The 16,994-nt window shown below is 48.2% G+C and overlaps 1 protein-coding gene across 2 annotated transcripts; it reads left to right on the plus strand.

The window, feature by feature from the left end:
- The first annotated feature begins 10,046 nt into the window (after positions 1-10,046).
- LBHD2 (LBH domain containing 2) lies at positions 10,047-15,375 on the plus strand. 2 transcript variants are annotated; one of them, XM_086614016.1, is made up of 4 exons: positions 10,047-10,136; positions 10,390-10,392; positions 13,954-14,158; positions 15,299-15,375. In XM_086614016.1, the coding sequence occupies exons 1-4, from the start codon at positions 10,047-10,049 to the stop codon at positions 15,373-15,375; spliced, it is 375 nt and encodes a 124-aa protein (XP_086470142.1). The 2 variants fall into 2 exon arrangements, with proteins under 2 accessions (XP_086470142.1, XP_009988447.2); XM_009990145.2 differs by lacking the exon at positions 10,390-10,392.
- The last annotated feature ends 1,619 nt before the right edge of the window (positions 15,376-16,994 follow it).

Consider the following 16,994-nt stretch of genomic DNA (forward strand, 5'->3'; position numbering starts at 1 on the left):
GACCAAGGCATAGAAGAGTTGAGCCGACTGAAGCACCTGGCCATAGAAAATGCCAGCTGACATGCTTCTTTGCAGGGACATGCACCATCTGGTACTGGGGTAGCAGCCCCTTCATGGCTTCATCTGCTGCAACAACCATAGCTCTGTCCTAGATCACCCACACACCTGCCCTGGCTGAACTGACAGCCCGATCTGCTGCAGAAAAGTGGTCTAAATAAGGCACCCTTTTTTCTTCTGGATAGAAAAACCTTCTTGCACCTGTCTATTTACTGGGAATTGCTGAGCAGGATTCACTGTGGCTCACTGAAATTTTCCGCTTTGGAAAAATCAAGTGATAGACCATTGCATCTCCTGCCTAACACCATTCTTATGCATGCCCTGTCCCAGTTTTCCTTGTAATCAATAGCAGAGGTTTCTTTCCGTAGCACACACAAAGGCAAGGCTCGAATGAAGAGAAGCTTACATTTATCCAGAAGCTTTAGTGGAGTGAAGCAGGGGAGGGGGGGATGGGACTGGACGCCCAAGGCCGAGCTCCTGGTTTGTTTGAGGCACCATCTGAGATCAGTGGGCACCTCATGTGCGCTGTGATTGCACAGGTGAGCTCCTGGAGCTCCGTGGTTACAGCCCTCCCGTGCCTGAGGCTGCGCCTGCAGAGCCACGTCGGCCGTCTCTCCAGCAAAATTTAAATACGAGGCTGGTAAAGCCCCCGGGATTGTCCCATTGAAAGAAGAATGGGAGGGCTCCTGTGTCTGCGGTGCCAGGAAAATGAGAAATTTGCAGACGGAGCAGCGGTTCAAGGCCAGTTTCTGCCACCTGGCTACACTGGCTTGTTACAAGGTGCACCTTCAATGTGGTATTGTTAGGCTGTTATAATATTTCCATGAGTGCGCAGTGGGGGAACAATTAACTCGGGAAGGCTGAGAGAGGAGGAGGGGGGAGGCTGTCCTGCAGCCCCTGCTAATCTAGCAGCAGCCACAGCACCCCAAGGTCAGGTCTGCTTCCATCGTCCAGTTGTCTCCAGCTCCAGGGCAACTGGGAGAGGACGCTTCCAGAGTAGGATGCGTCTCGAAGTCAAAGTGCCCTGATGTCAGAGGTGCTGCTGCCTCCCAGGGAAGCGTTCGAAGCTCAGTGCCTCTGAAACATGGGGCTCCTTTATCGAGTGGCTGATCTGCGAGCTTCTAGGGTTGCAACCTGTGGCTGGTTCCCGTTTCTGTTTTGCTGATGAACTGCGCTTGCCGTAAAAACATCTGCTTTGCAATTCATGGTGGATTTATCCCAAAGGAAAGGCCTCCGCTGCTGTGCATGGTGGAGTCTTCTCCCCACATGGCACGGCCAGGCACAACTCAGGAGAGACGTCCGGGCTGGGCTTATGTCATGGTTTGATGTGGAGGGGGGGGTGGTTCTGGTGGCAGGAGAGGGATTTTGCTCCCTGCGACCTCCCCGGTTTTGGATCCGGGTTAGGCTTAGTTCTGGCCACCGGATCAGACTGCCATCCCCCTCGGGGTTGAGCCAATAGGGCGCCTCTGCGAATTGCCCTATTTAAGTCAGGACAAGGGAACCGGAAAAGGTGCTTCGCCCTGGATCGACCAGAGAAGGGAGGAGGGCACTGCCCCCGCTCCCTGGCTCCCGGCCGGGCGGCTGCCTGCGTCGGGCCGGCGCCGCCCACGGAGAATGGCGGCGGCGGAGCCAGCTGGGGAACTCGGGGGCACCCCACTCCCAGGGTGCCCACTGGGCTGAGTTCACCTGGAGAGGACTGAGATCTGAGAGAAACAGCTGCATCGACAGCAGGTCAGTGAGGATGGAGCGGGAGGAGGTGTGCCGGAGCCGAGTTTCCCCTGCGGCTGATGGTGAGATAGCAGGCTGCCCCCCTGCAACCAGGACGGCCTCGGTGGAGCAGAGACCCACTCGCAGCCCGTGGGGAGAAGATGTCTGAGCCCGAGGATGGTCGTGTTGGGGGCACGGCAAGGCAGAAAAGCATCTGGAGTCTTTGTGACGACCCACGCCGGAGCGAGTGGCTACAGCTCCCTAAGTACCCGAGACTGTGGTAAAGCCCACACCGGAGCAATCTGTGGGGAAGGATTGTTTCCAGTGGGCTGGACTCACGTTGGAGAAATTTGTGGATTTTTCCTCGTGGGTAGGGGATCCATTGGAGCAGGGGAAAAGGGTGTAAGGACTCCTTCTCCTTTAAGAAAGAAGCAGCAGTAACAGCACGGAATGAACTGACCTGCACTCCCCAGTCCCTGCCCCCTGTGCTGCTGGGGGGAGGAGGTAGAGCCGGGAGGAAAAGGAAGGTGGGGGGGGGGAAGGTGTCGGTTTTAAGATCTGGTTTTGTTTCTTTCTGTCCTCTCAAGTAATCGGTTTTTATTTCCCTTTGTCCTTCTAAGTAATCATTAATAAACTGTTTTGCTTTGAGAAAAGCGCTGCCTGTTTTGCCCAGGACCATGGTTGGTGGGTGCTCCCTCTGTTCTTGCCTCAACCCTCAGTCCTTTTGTTTTTTTTTTCTCTCCTCTCTACTTTATTGGAGAAGGAGAGACTGTGTGAGTTTTAGTTGCTGGATCAGCCTAAAACCACGACAGCTTACCATGTACCCAGCTGGCCAGAGTTGCTGTACAATATCCTGCTTCTCTTCCCTGGCTCTGGTTGTCCTGCTGCGGGAGGTGAGACCACTCCACTGGGACAGACTGCGTCCTTGTGGTGCAGAAACTCCAAACACATAACGTGCCCCAGATGCTTTCCAAAGTGAGAGAAAAGCCTGGAGAGCGCCTGTTGGTGCCTGGGCTTTTGGCCCATGCCAAGCAGCACAGGTGGAAATCCATCCCTTTGTGTGGGGTGGGAGGTGGAAGACCCTTGATCTAGGAAAAGGGGCCACCACTGAGGTGTTGCTTGGTCTCACTGGTGGAACCAGTTCTCCTATCATCCCCTTGGTTGTATCTCCTCACACTTTCCTTGGTGGTGCAGCTCCTAAAGAGGCAAGGGCATGACCAGATCATTGGAGTAGTCCCTAAATCAACTGTTCTGTACTGGGAAGTGTAGCAGGGCTCGCCAAGCTCAGAGGAGGGGTGGCCATGGGTCTCTGAAACTTGAGACTTCTTGCCCACTGTTAGCAGCACATGCGCACACCATCATATGGCTCTGCTTGGCAATGCCTCGTGGGCTACATGAAAATGGTCATTATTTCTGTTGTGGTCAGGCACAAATGCTTCTAGATCCCAACCCAGCCCCGGAGTGTAACATGTAACACATCACAGTGTGCTTTCCTCAGAGAGGTCCCACACTGGCCCAGGATGAGGGCATGTGACAAATGAGGAGAGGACGAGGATATGGTGACAGTACAGTGCCCAGCCGAGGCGCAGCTGACCCATTTCAGGTGATTCAAGGGGTTTTGGGGTTCTCTTGGAGAAATAAAACAAGAGGGGCTGCACAACTGTCTTGCTGCTCCTGGGGCCAGAGAAGCAGCTGGTTATCAAGCTGAGGCAAAGGAGGACAAGTTAGTTTGGGGGCTGGAAGAGGGGTAGGTCAGGAGAGAATGTGTGAAGCAAATGGGCTCCAGGCTAGACTAATCAGCAAAGCAGCAAAGGTGGGTAAAAGTAAGAAGGGACAAGAGATAATGCAGAGAAGGGCTTTACTCGAGTCATTTCCAGGCTGTTTCCAGACCGCATTAGAGGTTTGTCGCATGATCTCAGTAGGCATGCCTTGTTTTTAAAAGATTAAGCAGTATTGTAGAAGGAAGGGTATTAGTTTATGTTTCCTCTAGTGTCAGCCAAAGCAGATAATCACATCTTTAGATGTAGATAAAGTGAGTATTTCCTCTTCAGAGAATAAATGCATTCTGGTAGTTTTACACACTGGACACACTGAACTCTTCAACAATCTTGACGGAAAAGAAATTTTTCTGGTTTTAAATATGGCTGTGTGGGGCTGGGAGAAGGGACTTCTTCCATGCTGCAGTCCTCAAGTGATTTTCTTTTATTACAGCGTTCAAGTAGCTGAACCCCAAGGGCTGATGTCATCTCTCAAATGTTGCATGTGCTGTCGTAGAGTTCCCTAAAACTTTGGAGAGGAGCTTGGTCTTAGGTCAGTTCGATCCAGAAGTCCTTTGTTGAGACTGAAAACGCAATGGATGTGGATTTAATTCAGTACTGCGTGGATCCTTATGTACCGCTAACCAGGCATCTGAAGATACCTCTAAATAGCAAGTGACCTGGCTTGGATTCCAACCAATGGCCATGTGGTGCCCGGTTCGTTATCTCTTACAACATTTTGTCTCTCATTGAGAGATGACTCAGTGTAATAACTGTTCTTATTACATCCAGTATTTTCTAAAGGAGAGATTGAAGGTAGATAAGTTCGTGCTGAATTTTCATGGGTTTAATAGCAGTGGTTTTGTAATGGGTAGTGGGATAAAAATCTTTTTCCCGGAGTACTGGATAACATAGTATTGGATGCTCTCTGGTTTCCGTACAAGAGACAAACAGTGAGTGTACTCATGAATTTTTAAGGGACAAAACATTAGCCTCTCCAAAGTTGGTTTGATCATTGGTTAGGAAGGAAAATTGCCAGACAACAATTAAACCCTCTGAATTGAATCCTAGAGATGGAGATGTGACTCCTTGCTTCCCTCATTTGCAATAAGCATGGCCTGTGGCATGAGAAGAAACTCCAGAATGCGATGCACAATTTTTCCTCTGTTACTGTTTTTGAATAAAATCAGTGTGCAGTTAATCCAGTGTTATAAATCTCGGTAGGATGGCCTCCAGAGCAGGTAGATTTGTTTAATCACTTGGGCTGGAATCCAAACCACAGGAGGATATAAAATATATACACTAGTGCCATTCACTTCACTGAAAACACCTTTTTCCCATCCAAGGAAATAGCTGTGGCTGGCATGAATATATATTTGGCAAGCTGTAGGGCTAAACAAATTTCTCAGAAAATCATCTTTGGCCAAGATACTGACTATGTTTCAGCACTGTAACTCCTCAAGCTCTTCAGCTAAGACTTTCTGACAGAGAAGTCATAAGAAATTGGTGATTCACACTTTGAAATGAGGGGATCCTCACCTCTGCTCTCCAGGCTCCCTGTCCTGGTACCAGTCAAAGTATTACCTTCAGTTTGGAGTAGAACTTTGCAAAAATCACTTCTCCTATGACATCTGTAATAAACGTGCAGTATTGTAATCCTAACTTATCCTTCTTTCAGCCTATTTTGTCTTCTTTGTGTCTTGACCAGTAGCTTCTTGAGCAGAAATCTTTTTCTTTGATGTTTTGAACCGTTGTCTCACTAAGCACACTGATCCTGCCAAATAATGGTCTACATTTTTATTTTCTGATTTTCAAACTATCATCAAAATTCCTGTATGGGAGAATTTCAGAGTGCCCCAGTTTCAGCAGGTTTTATGTAGCTGACACTAAGGAATAAGGTTTATCATCACAAAAAGAGTCAGGTTGCAAGGTATTTCAGCTAAGAGCTTTGGGTGGTTTTGGAACATTAGTTGCCTCTGTAATTCACGAGGTATGCTACAAGCTGCGTCCTTATCGAGATCAATTCCCATCTGGTGTAGAAAATTACACAGACCTTGACGGCAGGAGTTTCTGCAGCAAGTTTTCTGTAGTACTCTTTCCCACCGGTCACTGCCAGCGTTGTCGCTTTGGTTGCAAGTGCTGACTCTGTCGTATTGTCTCTTTCAGGCACTTTTAGGGTTCGACAGAGTTTGCACGACACTCCATCGGCGACGTGAACGTCTGCAGCAAGGACAGTTTTTGGAAGCGACATCGTTGATGTGATTGAAGGTAACGCGCTCTCTTCTGTCATTGCCCTGTACTTGCCGTTTATCCCCCACGGAGCCTCGTCCTCTGGCTGGACATCCCCTTTGCTGCCCATCCTGGTTAGTGAGGTGAGAGCAGGATCAGGCCTCAGTTCGATGCGAGTCTGAGCATCCTCCAGGCTCATCATTCCTTCAGATAACAGCTCTTCCCAACCATGGCTCAGCCCATCCCATAAAATGTGGTTTTGCCCCTCTTCTTAAGGGAATTTTTGCTTGTGTCTTGCAACCTACCCGTTTTCCATAAGCATATAAGTGCTTCACGGTTTTGAATTCTGAAGCTGGTCCTCATTCAAATACTGTTTTACCACCAGGAATTTCACAGGTCAGTTTTGCCCTCTGTTCTGAAAGGAAAAAATATAGACATTGTTTCCGAGCGCTTTCTCGTGGTAGGTGGTTTAACACTTGTCAACCTATATATTGCTCTGTATGTTACTGACCTTGTTAGCGCCATCGCAAACAGCAGAGAGTGGGCTGCGTGTTCGCTCCATGTCTCTGGAAAATGATCAGCATACATGGTCCTGCAACTATAGCAGCTGCATTTAAGATAATCTTCTCGAAATGTAGTTTTCTCTCAGAAAAGCAAAGAACAGATTTTGCTTTTTTTTCCCCCCTAATTGGTATATTTGAGCTTAATTAAACCTAGGGGAAGTAAATGCATCTCTTAATTCACTGACACAAGAATTTTAAGGTTCAGAGTAGGTGACTCATCCACCAGAACAGAATTTATTCTTTGTTTGTAAATGCTATTTATTGCCTTGTTTTGCATCACTATGGCTACTGTATGTCATTGGTGATATCAGCACCTACGGTACATAAAATGAATGTGAGACTGAATTTAAAAGAGATATAGCTCTTACAATAATTTGCTTGTATCAGCCACTTTGTGTTGTGTGTTAGTACATCTCACATAAAAGCAGCAGTAGAAGTGGCTCAATATTTTTCCATCAAAGCTGGCTGAAAAGTGAAAAATTCTCCTGCACATAAATCGTATCATAGTTAAAAAAGCCCTAAGCAGCAATCAAACCCCTTTTTTTCAGATTCTGTGGCTTTATAAACAATTCAGTGATGTCCTACAGGTGATTTTGAAGTTTCAGATGGACTGATTTGCAGCAGCATTCTCAATTATTTTACCTGAAGTAATTTTTAGTGTTAAATACCTAGTTAAGCTTGTTAGAAGCATCCCTGCTTTCGCAGCCCATATAGATTTCTTCTGCTTTCCTTTACTGTTTCTAAATGGAGACTGAGAACAATTAATCTATTCCAGTTAAAGCCTAATTCTTTTGCCAATTGCTTGGCCCCGTGTTCTTTTCTGAGACACATCAAGTACAATCACTTCTGCCATCCTATTCAATCAAAGCCTTAAGTTGCACAGATTTTGTGAAATGGCCTGGGCTTCAACAGCTTGGGAGCTGATTCACTGAGGCATCTGCTGTAACACTGGCAAGACTGTCACCATTTTCCTAGCCAGAATCATTTGTCTTTGTCATTTAGAAATAATCTGTGGGGTATAATGTGGTCTTAGGGAAGCACGGAGCCCATTATTGCTCCATAATAGAATTTCATGAGGTCCTAACATCTTTGAGCTCATATGACACATTTGACAGTGCATATGTGGATGTATATCTCTACTGTCCCATGGGACAAGGACAGAGAAGTAGTTTAAACACTTGGTATGTATTGAAAGGCTGCTAAAATAGACCAGCCAGTTGTGAGTGACTGCAGGAGTCTGCCGCTGGCTAGCGGGGACCAACCCCAGGACACACAGCAGTGGGAAATGTCTTCTCCGTGGGAGCCAAGCCCAAGACTTCATAAGTCCTGGCCCCCCACTAAGCCCCCAAGATTATTTCCAGCAAAACACACACTTTCTCATTTCCTTTTCCCTGCTATGCAGGACTGCTGAGGATGGAGCACAGAACCCCAAAATGAAAGACTTTCATCTGGGACGTGGTCAGAATGGTGGGCTCTGGGCTCCTCTAGGTTCACGGCTAGATCTGGCTGACAGGCGGTGTGAAAGCCCCTCAGACCAACTCTTCCCAAAGAGTTGGAGTGGGAGAGCGAGGTCCCACTGTGGCCCAGCATGGTTGCTCACATAGGCAGCACTGGAGGGGCAGCAGGAGAGATGCAAGACGGTCCCTCTGAGACCAAAGGAGAGACAGGGACCAGGATGGGAAAAAAGGCAAGAACTGTGTGAGCACCAGGGGTGATCAGAGGGAGGAGGCAAGGGAGGAAGTGCTGCTTTCCTTTTGGGCAGAGAAGAGTCCAAGGGCACTGTCCTTTTAAGCGCTGTCTTGGGGTGTAGGAACAGCTGGCACAGCTGGGCCCACAGTCACCATTCTAGGAAAGGGTCTCCCATTTCTAGATCACGAGTCCCTCAATGCTGTCGTCCACAGGTGCCCAATGACATGGCCCAATAGATGCTGCAAGAATAAAAGCATGTGTCCAGGAATTAAATGTCTTTTATTGATTAGGAGATTTGTGGTGTCCTGATCCTTCCTGCTGGGCAGGGGTACAGGACCAAGCAAGGACAGGGAACTCAAAACTCTCTTCCTAGAAAGCAGAATCCGACCCTCTTCTACTGCATTGTGGCTCTGGGAGGATTCAGGCTGTGTAAGCTGGGGGATGCCCAGATCAGGGGTTTGGTTCAGCCTCTTGCTGAGTTTCAGAGCCTTATCCTGTTGTGTTTGTGCGTACCGGGAAGTGTGCTGTTTAATTCAGCTCTGGTTGGGTCCAAGGCTGGCACTTCAGGGCTTTTCCCTAAGTTGATGGATGCCTATGGGATCAGGTCCTGCCCCACAGCTGAGCTCAAGTGTCTCCTGAGTCTGCCATGCTTTTTTTTAAATAAGATGCAGTGGGAGTGAAAGTCTCTGCGATATCACGCTGCTCTGCGTTGCAGCTAATTAAAGTCATTGTGAAGGATTTCGTAGTAATTGCAGATATTGTAAAATTTAGTTTTGTGGGTAATTGGTAATGTAAGCCTGAAACAAGTTATCCTTAAGATGTTTTAGTTTGCATTTCTCAGTAGGAGCAGCCTTTACAAAGAAGGCTTTTGTGCGTGAAGCAGGACCAGAGTTAATGGCAGCATTTAGTCGTGCCTGAAGGGGTGCTGGCAGTGGCAGGTGGTGGGGCGGTGTATTTGGTGATGCCTACGTTCTGCTTGCTGCAGGAGACTCCAGCAGCCAGTAGCTGCTCGGGAGAGTGAAATGCCCCCGGCCAAACCCATCCGGGGCTGATGTATTCCCATCCAGAATGAACATCGCCTCTTCAGTCTGTAGGTCAAACAAGGTGGTTCAGGCTCTGTTTGCTCCTACGCGCGTGATACGCATTGTGAAGTTTTCAGGCATCCTCAAATTTTTCGATGGGATGCTGTATCTATAAATCTCAAATGTGAGGAAAATCCTGATGCCATGGGGACATGCGGGTACCCAACCAGGGGCCGGGCTGAGCTCCCTGCAGCAAGGATGTCCCTCTCATCCCTCCGCTCCGGGCTACCACAGTACCCAGTGGAACAAGGAGCTTGCAAGGGCCAGCACTGTAGTGCCTCAGGTGCCAAACAGCACAGGGGAGTGATCAATGGGCGCATAAGCAGCTTAGGTTCCTAAGTCCCTGATTTAAATGAGATTTAGGTGCCAAACTTTCCCTGATGCATTTGAAAATCCCACTCAACACCTCTCTGAACACTCAGGCGAGTAAAGAATACTGAAAATCTGGCCCTTAGACGCCAGTACAGCTGGTGCGTCTGGAATTAGCAGTTTTAAAAGAAGTGCTGGCTGATGACTAAATGGAATAGACATCTGGGAAGAGCAAATATTGAAGATGTTGTGAAGAATCAGAATGAGAATTTATTTCAAGGCTGATATTTCCACGAGTAACTTTTTTTGGTCAACAGATGCCATTTCTGAGCTCATAGATTAGTAATTAACTGGTTGCTGATAACATAGGAGGGCTTATATTTTCCTGCTGACAGCTCTAGGACCCTCTGGGGTTCCTCTCTGCTGTCTCTGGTGGGGAGCAGCTGGGGTCAACGCTCTGCTCTGCATCACGGCATGCAGTGGTAGCAGTTGGCTTGGAGGGCCAAGGAAACACTTCTTGGGAGGCTGTTTAGAAAGGACTGTCTGTAACACAGTTATTTTAGCAAATACGAAAAGCCAATGTCTTTTGTTAAATTAGCTATGGGACCAAAGCTCAGAGCTGAGTTTTCTAATTCCGATTTAATATTTGCAGCATGACAGAGGTGATGAACACACGGGAACCGGTGATGGAGGAATTTGCGCTCAGCCAGACTCCTGAGGAAGAAGGAAGCCCTTCAAGCCAGGTAACTTTAGAAAAACTGGAAAATATCCTGAATTGCTTTTCAAAAGCAACGTAATGCAACCAATGACTGCCATACATGTACATGCTGAATTGCAGAGCACAGCTGCCAGACAAACAAGCCCTGAAATACATGTTTGCTCCTACTTAGGTTTTATTTTTAAAAGGCAGGAGTTCTAGCAGGGGGGTTTGCTGGACACCAGGCCTCCAGGGCACGGTGGCAGTGATGGCCGGCCCCTGCGGGGATGCATGCAAAGCAGGTGTTTGTCACCAAGAGTTGAGATCTGAGCAACCATTGTGTGATGAAGACATCCAGCCCATACTGTACTACTGCTTTTATACAGCCACCCTTGTAGTGAGCGAAGTTCCTCAGGCTCGAAGGGAGCTCCCGTTTTGGAAACGAGACCATTTGAAATGATGGCGTAATTCATATAAATGGCTGTGGCATCATGGCAGTGGTGCTGGTCAGGGCCGTTTGCTGGCAAGTGCAAGAGCATTTGCTGTCCCCGGGTGGTCTCACACACCCACTCGTGTACCCACCCACGGTGCCGTTCCCAGCAGGAGGGATCACGATGTCCCGAGCCCCCCTTGTGACACCCACATGTCCTGGTTTGTGCTCTGCGGTTGTGCGCATGACGCTCCATGTCACTGCTGGGGACAAACTACCTATACGTGTCCTGGTGGACCCGAGTTGCTTCTCAACACGAGGTGTATTATTGCGAGCAGGCTCAGAAGGCTACTCTAGGAGAATCTTGTTGCAGGTCGAAGTCAAGCATTTGGAAGTCAGAAGTGAAATTTTGCAAATTCCTTTCAGATCACTTGCGCACGTAGTGAAAGGCTGTGTGCAATTAAAGAGTGTACCGTAGGCTGCCCTGAGCCTCCTCAACCACACAGGATAGGTGCTGCTCACTCGGAGGGCACATTTTCAGTACGCTCTTTCCTCTTTCTCACTGAGTCCCAGGTTTTCGTTGCTGTGTTAGAGCATGCTGGCCAAACTCTGTACCAGCTCCAACTCCACCTAAATCTTTATGGCTTTTCTATGGTGTCCCTGATCACACGCTCCAGAGGTTTTCCCCCAGCTTCTTTACCCTACCTCTCTGGGAGAAGGTGATACCATCCACGTTTTAGTGATGGCCTACCGAGGCAAAAAAGCAGAAAGAAATGAGAGGTAGCACAACGACAGTGACTCAGCGCAAGAACTAGGTTTCTTCCAGCAACTTCCAAGTGCTCTGTCCGGGAGACTGATCCTTCTCTTCCTGCCGTCTCCTGCCCACTCGTCACACACTCCAGCTTCCGCAGAAAAACAGAGCGAGGCCCAACAGGCAGCTCTGCTTCCTGCCAGTCCTGACTCATTCCTGGAGGGATGTGGTAAATACTGGGCTCCGGTGGAAAAAAAAACATGATGTGATTGGTGTGAGAAAAGACCATATGAGAACGACACAGACAAAAATAGCCGCGCCGAGGCCGCGCAGGTGCCTTTCCTAAATTTTGTTGCAGCCGTAATAATCGGCTCTTTACACATTTTTAGAACAGTGTGTGTTGTTTCCCAGGGCTTCAGAAAGCAGATGAAAAAGCAGAGATTTTCTTGCATTGCATCCCACTGCCAGGGGTTGCTGGCAGGCTTGGGGACAGGGTGGCTCTCATGTAGCCCTCTGCCACCCGAGCAGGAGCCGGGGGAAGAGGTCACTGTCACCTGTACACACAGACCCGAGAGGAAATAAGGTGATTTGCCCACAATTTTGTGACTGTTTTCCACCAGCTGAGCCGTGGCACCCGGGGAAACTGGGCTCCACCATGGGTCTGAAGAAGAATGCACTGCTGGTCAGGGATGTCTCTGGACCTGCCCTGGCCAGGGAGTTTTCACCCTGTCTCATATTTGGAAATAGCAAGATCGTATTAGCGACTTCTTACAAACTCCTCCCAGTCAAGACAGCTGCCATGGAAATTTTCTTTCCAAGTTATAAGCAGCTCAGGAGGAGGCTGTGTCATGGGAAGTTGGGGGAAATTTCTGAGAGGCAGCAGGAGCAGCATTGCCTGAGCAGGATGAGTTACACCCGTGTGAGCGCAGCTCCGGAGGCATTAGGAAGGGTTACCTTCAGTGATTCGCTTGGTCTAGCTGCACTGAAGGGGCTTTCTCACATAGAAAGTTCCTTCTTAATTGTGTCTCACTTTGCAACACTAACAATAATATACAACACTATTTGCCTTCACGTAGGTTTGCAAAGAGTAATGAATCCCTTCAACACTATTATGGGGACCAAGGGTATGAGGGAAGTTGTTGTCCTTCTCCATCTCCAAAAGTCAGATATAGGCACCGCAGCACTGATAAAAACGTGCTTGCTGCTTCCCAGACACATAACAAGAGAACTGCCCTTCCCAAGAAGTTGCCTCCCCATGCCAGCTCTGATGCCACACGGGACAACTAAACCCTAAGGTCTTAGCGCGAACAGCTAGTGGGATGAAGGAAGGTTGCCAAATCCACGGAGCAAACACCTGCAGTGGGTTATGACACTGCAGTCCCCAGGTCCCTGACAGTGTCCTGGAGGACGTGCCCAGTTTTATGGTGGATAGGGAATATCTGCATATTTCTGCCTGTGCTCATAGCAGGAGCTGTGCTGAGACTGGCTAACGTAACAGCAGGGCTCAGTCTCACCAGATACCCCGATTCTGTGGTGAAGGTGTTGCAGATGGGTGGGGAGGTTCCCACCAGCACACAGTAAACCTGTGGCAGCGCCTGGAGTTAAACTGGGAAGGTTCTTGCTCTCAACCCCTAGTTCAGTCCCCTAGACTGCACCTTGATTTTATTATTACAAATAAAATAAAATAAAATAAAATAAAACTCAGCTAGCACAGAAAAATTTACAGCCTGTTAGTGCAGGTATAGGGACATTTAAGAAGCCAGGAAATAAGGTTTCAGCAAAGCAGCAACAGAGTTTGTCTTATGTTAACATCCTGGAGGAGCTGGAATGACTTTTCCTTAAAAAAAAAAAAAAAAAAAAAAAAGGAAAAAAACCTAGTCCAAAACAAAGTCCCCAGGGAGATTTAAATGAACCAGCTATGTTGAAAACAAGAAAGCACTTTGATGTGATACAATATCCCTCACTAAAAGATGTAGTTCAGCTTCAAGCTCTAATCGCTGCAGTGTTTGACTCGCAGCTTCAGTGTGACAAATGGAAATAATAGTTGGCACCATCCTCTGTGTAAAGATGATCTCTGGGGCTACCTGTTTTGCATGAATGCATCGTAAAATACAGTGTGTCACATTACAGAAAATAGCTCTGCAGAATGGTGGCTTCTTAATAAACTTTCACCGCAAGAAAACATGAATTTCATGTCAGAGTAAAAGGACAGCAGCTAGAAGGGCTGCAGCAGCTGTTCAGATTAGCGTCACTGCATCGACCTTTGTGTCCTGAAAACACACCAGAACAGAAACACGAATTTTGAATTTTGTCACCTAAGTCTCCATTTTTACTGCACACGTCAGATCCCACAAGTCAAGGCAATTGTCTGCCCAACACTCTGGTGAGCAGAGCCAGTTCTTTGACCAGTGAGGGACAGCGTGTGTGGAGGAGGGTGTACTGGGACATCTTAGTCCCTCTGCATCCATGCTTGGCTGGCACGGAACTGGATTTAGCTGCTTTTAAAACCATCCCTGTGCAGGACTGCTTGCTCTGCACCAGTTTGAAGGGTTTTTTCGGTGGACGTGGGAGTGTGTGTCAGATGGTAGAAAGGATGCTGAGATGGAGTGGGTGCTCTGCTTGCTCTGAATATGCAGCCCTGGGTGAGGCTTTGAACAGGCATGTCCCCATGTGTCTTAACAGGCCTTCCCAGACTCACGTGAGAAGTATCCCAAGCTGTCCAAAAGACTGCCATCCATCGTGGTGGAGCCGACCGAGTCCGGGGAGGTGGAGAGTGGGGAGCTGCGGTGGCCTCCTGATGACCTGAAATCAGCAGAAGACAAAGGTCTTCATGGTGACCAAAGAGCCTGTGTCCAGCAGCAGCAGCAGCAGCAGATGGATCTGGAAGGTCTGAATGAGTCATTTTCATCCTTGTTCTCCATAGGAAAATAGCGGTTCCAGGCCATGCACTGAAGTTAACAGCATACCACAGAGCAGTAGGTGCTTGAAGGTGACCAGAAACACCTGCACTGGAAAGGGAGTCCTGTGGACAGAAAATTTCCTTGTAGCTTTTGAGAACATGGTGTTTTCATCTGTGTCAGCCTCAGTGCTGGCCACTCATATGGCCAACGGGCAGCTTACTGCACGTTAGCAGTTCACTCTAGGAAACAGCAATCCTGTTCCATAGTCTGTATCTGCCTCCCTATCTCCTAGCATGGAAGTGAAGTGTTTAACAGCTGCACGCTTTCAAAGCATTGTGGTGTCTCAGGAGTGCATTAGAGTAGCAGGAGCTCACAAACATGTAGATACAGCTGGTAGTGTCACTGTGGGGTAAAGCTGGCTAACGATAAGAGCTTGTTGGAGTGTAGCTTGCACAGACAATGCTCCAGTGCAGAACTGGTCTATTTATTTCTGTTTTTTTCTTCTCAGTGCTCTTCTTTTCTCTTAAAGAGTGACATGATTTCCATTTCAGTGCACCAACATTTGCCACCCAAATGCCCAGAAACAGCAGCCAGGATGGGGTGCAAGATGCACGGTCCTTTCCCTTCAAAGGATGACGAATGGTCTGATCTTGAAGTGTCAAATCACCTGCTTTTCCAGTTGGCATTTCTGGGTGATGGCAACCGCAGGGTTTGGTCATTCAGGAAGAAATATGAGCCAAATCTATGGCTCGACCTCCAGGTTGCACATTTTGGCCACTGTGTTGGTTTTATGCATTGATGTTAGGACTCGTTATGTCTTCAGGACTGAGTTGGAGCAGGGAATCCGAGAATCCTAACAGGTAGCTCTCCCACTACGGTGCAGTCCATAGGGACCATCACCTCATCTCACTGACATCTGTCCTGTGGTCTTAAGTCCCCTGTAAAGTCAGATGTGATGCACTCCATGTTCCCTACTCCAGGTATAACTACTGGTGTGCAAGTAGAGCAAATTGCTGATGTCAGGTCTGATCACCCTAACGGATCAGCTGCCTAGTGGAGCAGGGAATCAAATGAAGGCTGTTGTGCCCCTATGGGGAAATAAATACTGATGAACCATTTATTTGCAGATACTTTAGCGCACCCAGCTCAAGAAGTGGAAGACAGTACAGATACTCTGGAAGGCAGAACTGAAGAGGACGAGTAAGGACTCCATGGCCTCAGAAGGGAAACTTTGTTGTGGATGTTGTTGGAAAGCTAACACACTCTGAAGACATGTCAAAGTAATCTGTGTTTAAATCTGCAAGGGTTTTATTTAGTTAGGACCTGGTAAGAAGCGTCTGGGCTTTAGAACTGTTCTTTTCAACGTTTTGATTTTCAGGCTGGGATTCATATTCTTTGTTTAATTTTTCCTTGGGAAACAATGGGACATATTAGGAAGTACACGATTATCAAGGAAAAAATGCTCCTAATTTCAATTAACACATTTCGTTGGATTTACCTTTTTCAAGCAAGGCTGCTTTCAGGTATCAACAGCGGGACTAAGGGGTTACATTTCTACAGGAGGGATGTCTTAAATCTAAAACCTTTCTTGTTTTTAGCCATTTAAAACTAGCACTGTGATATTATGGACAATAGATGTAATATAATGTCACCGTTTGATTTTGTAACTTTTGTATAGAGAAGCAAGTGTAAGATTTGCCTCCAGGCTGCTGCCCCGGGATGGCCCAAAGCAGTTCTTTCCCTTTGGCTAACCTGTGCAAATTCGGATGAACCAGCCTTTTCTCAGCTGCCTTTTCAAGAAGGCTGACGCCTTTCAGAAACGCTTTCTTGCTGTACATTGATGAAGCGGATTAGCTAGTTGCCGGTGTCTGTGGAGTGAGGCTGTCTGTTGTAGGCTTGGTGGGGTGGATCGTGCTGTCCGTGCACTCTTCAGGACCAGGTCCAGCCGTGGTGTGACGCACGCTCCTCTCCCTTGAAGCCAACGAGATGGCTTCTGCTTCTGCCAGGGCTGGATTTGTCCCACCTTGTTAATAGAAATTGTTGTGACAATTCTTCTTTTGGTATGTTTTGTGCATAACATAGGTGCAGAGGTCCAGCTGTTCCACCCGGGTAGTAGTTGGGGGTGGGTGACGAGAGCTCCATAGCATGGCCCAAACCTGCCCTCCGTTTTGCCTGATGCCAGGTCCCCTCCGAGCCACTTGCAGTAGGAGGGGGTGGAGGAGGGCTGAGGTGGTGGGACACACACCCATCTCCCTCCTGCCCAAGCAGCACTGCCGGCGGGAGCACGGGCACTGGGGGTGTCCTCCTCTGTGGCATGGTGCCCTCAGCTTTGGTTGCATGACCCCCTCGGCTTTGGTCGCACAGCCACCTCCTGCAGCCCAGAGCTCATGGTGGAACAAGCGATCTCTGGACACCTTGGGCCTCCAGTGGATTTTCCTTGGGGATTTGGGGTCTGTTTTGACAAAGGTGAACCCGTTCCTGCACGGGGATGTCCCAGGAGAAGCACGGATCTTAGCCACCTTTTGGGCAGTGTTGGTGGAGACAGATAATGCTTGTACTCGAAAGGGTTTGACTGTGTCAGTGACGAGTGTCCCGTAAGCTACGAAGCTGGCTTTTTCTATCTCTGCAGGGCTGGATGGGGTCTGTACTTCCAATTAATGTTGCAGCCGGAAGAAGCCGCTTGCTGTAGGTGGAATGAAATAAGAGAATTTCTTCCAGCATTAACTCCTAAGTTGACTTCCAAGTGCTTTCTTTTCTCCAGTAATAATCTTCTCTAACGGCAACTTTTAATTGTGTGATAGTGGATAAAATTTACTGGCCAGA

The sequence above is a fragment of the Tauraco erythrolophus genome, chromosome 6 (assembly GCF_009769465.1).
Source record: "Tauraco erythrolophus isolate bTauEry1 chromosome 6, bTauEry1.pri, whole genome shotgun sequence".
Classification (NCBI taxonomy): domain Eukaryota; kingdom Metazoa; phylum Chordata; class Aves; order Musophagiformes; family Musophagidae; genus Tauraco; species Tauraco erythrolophus.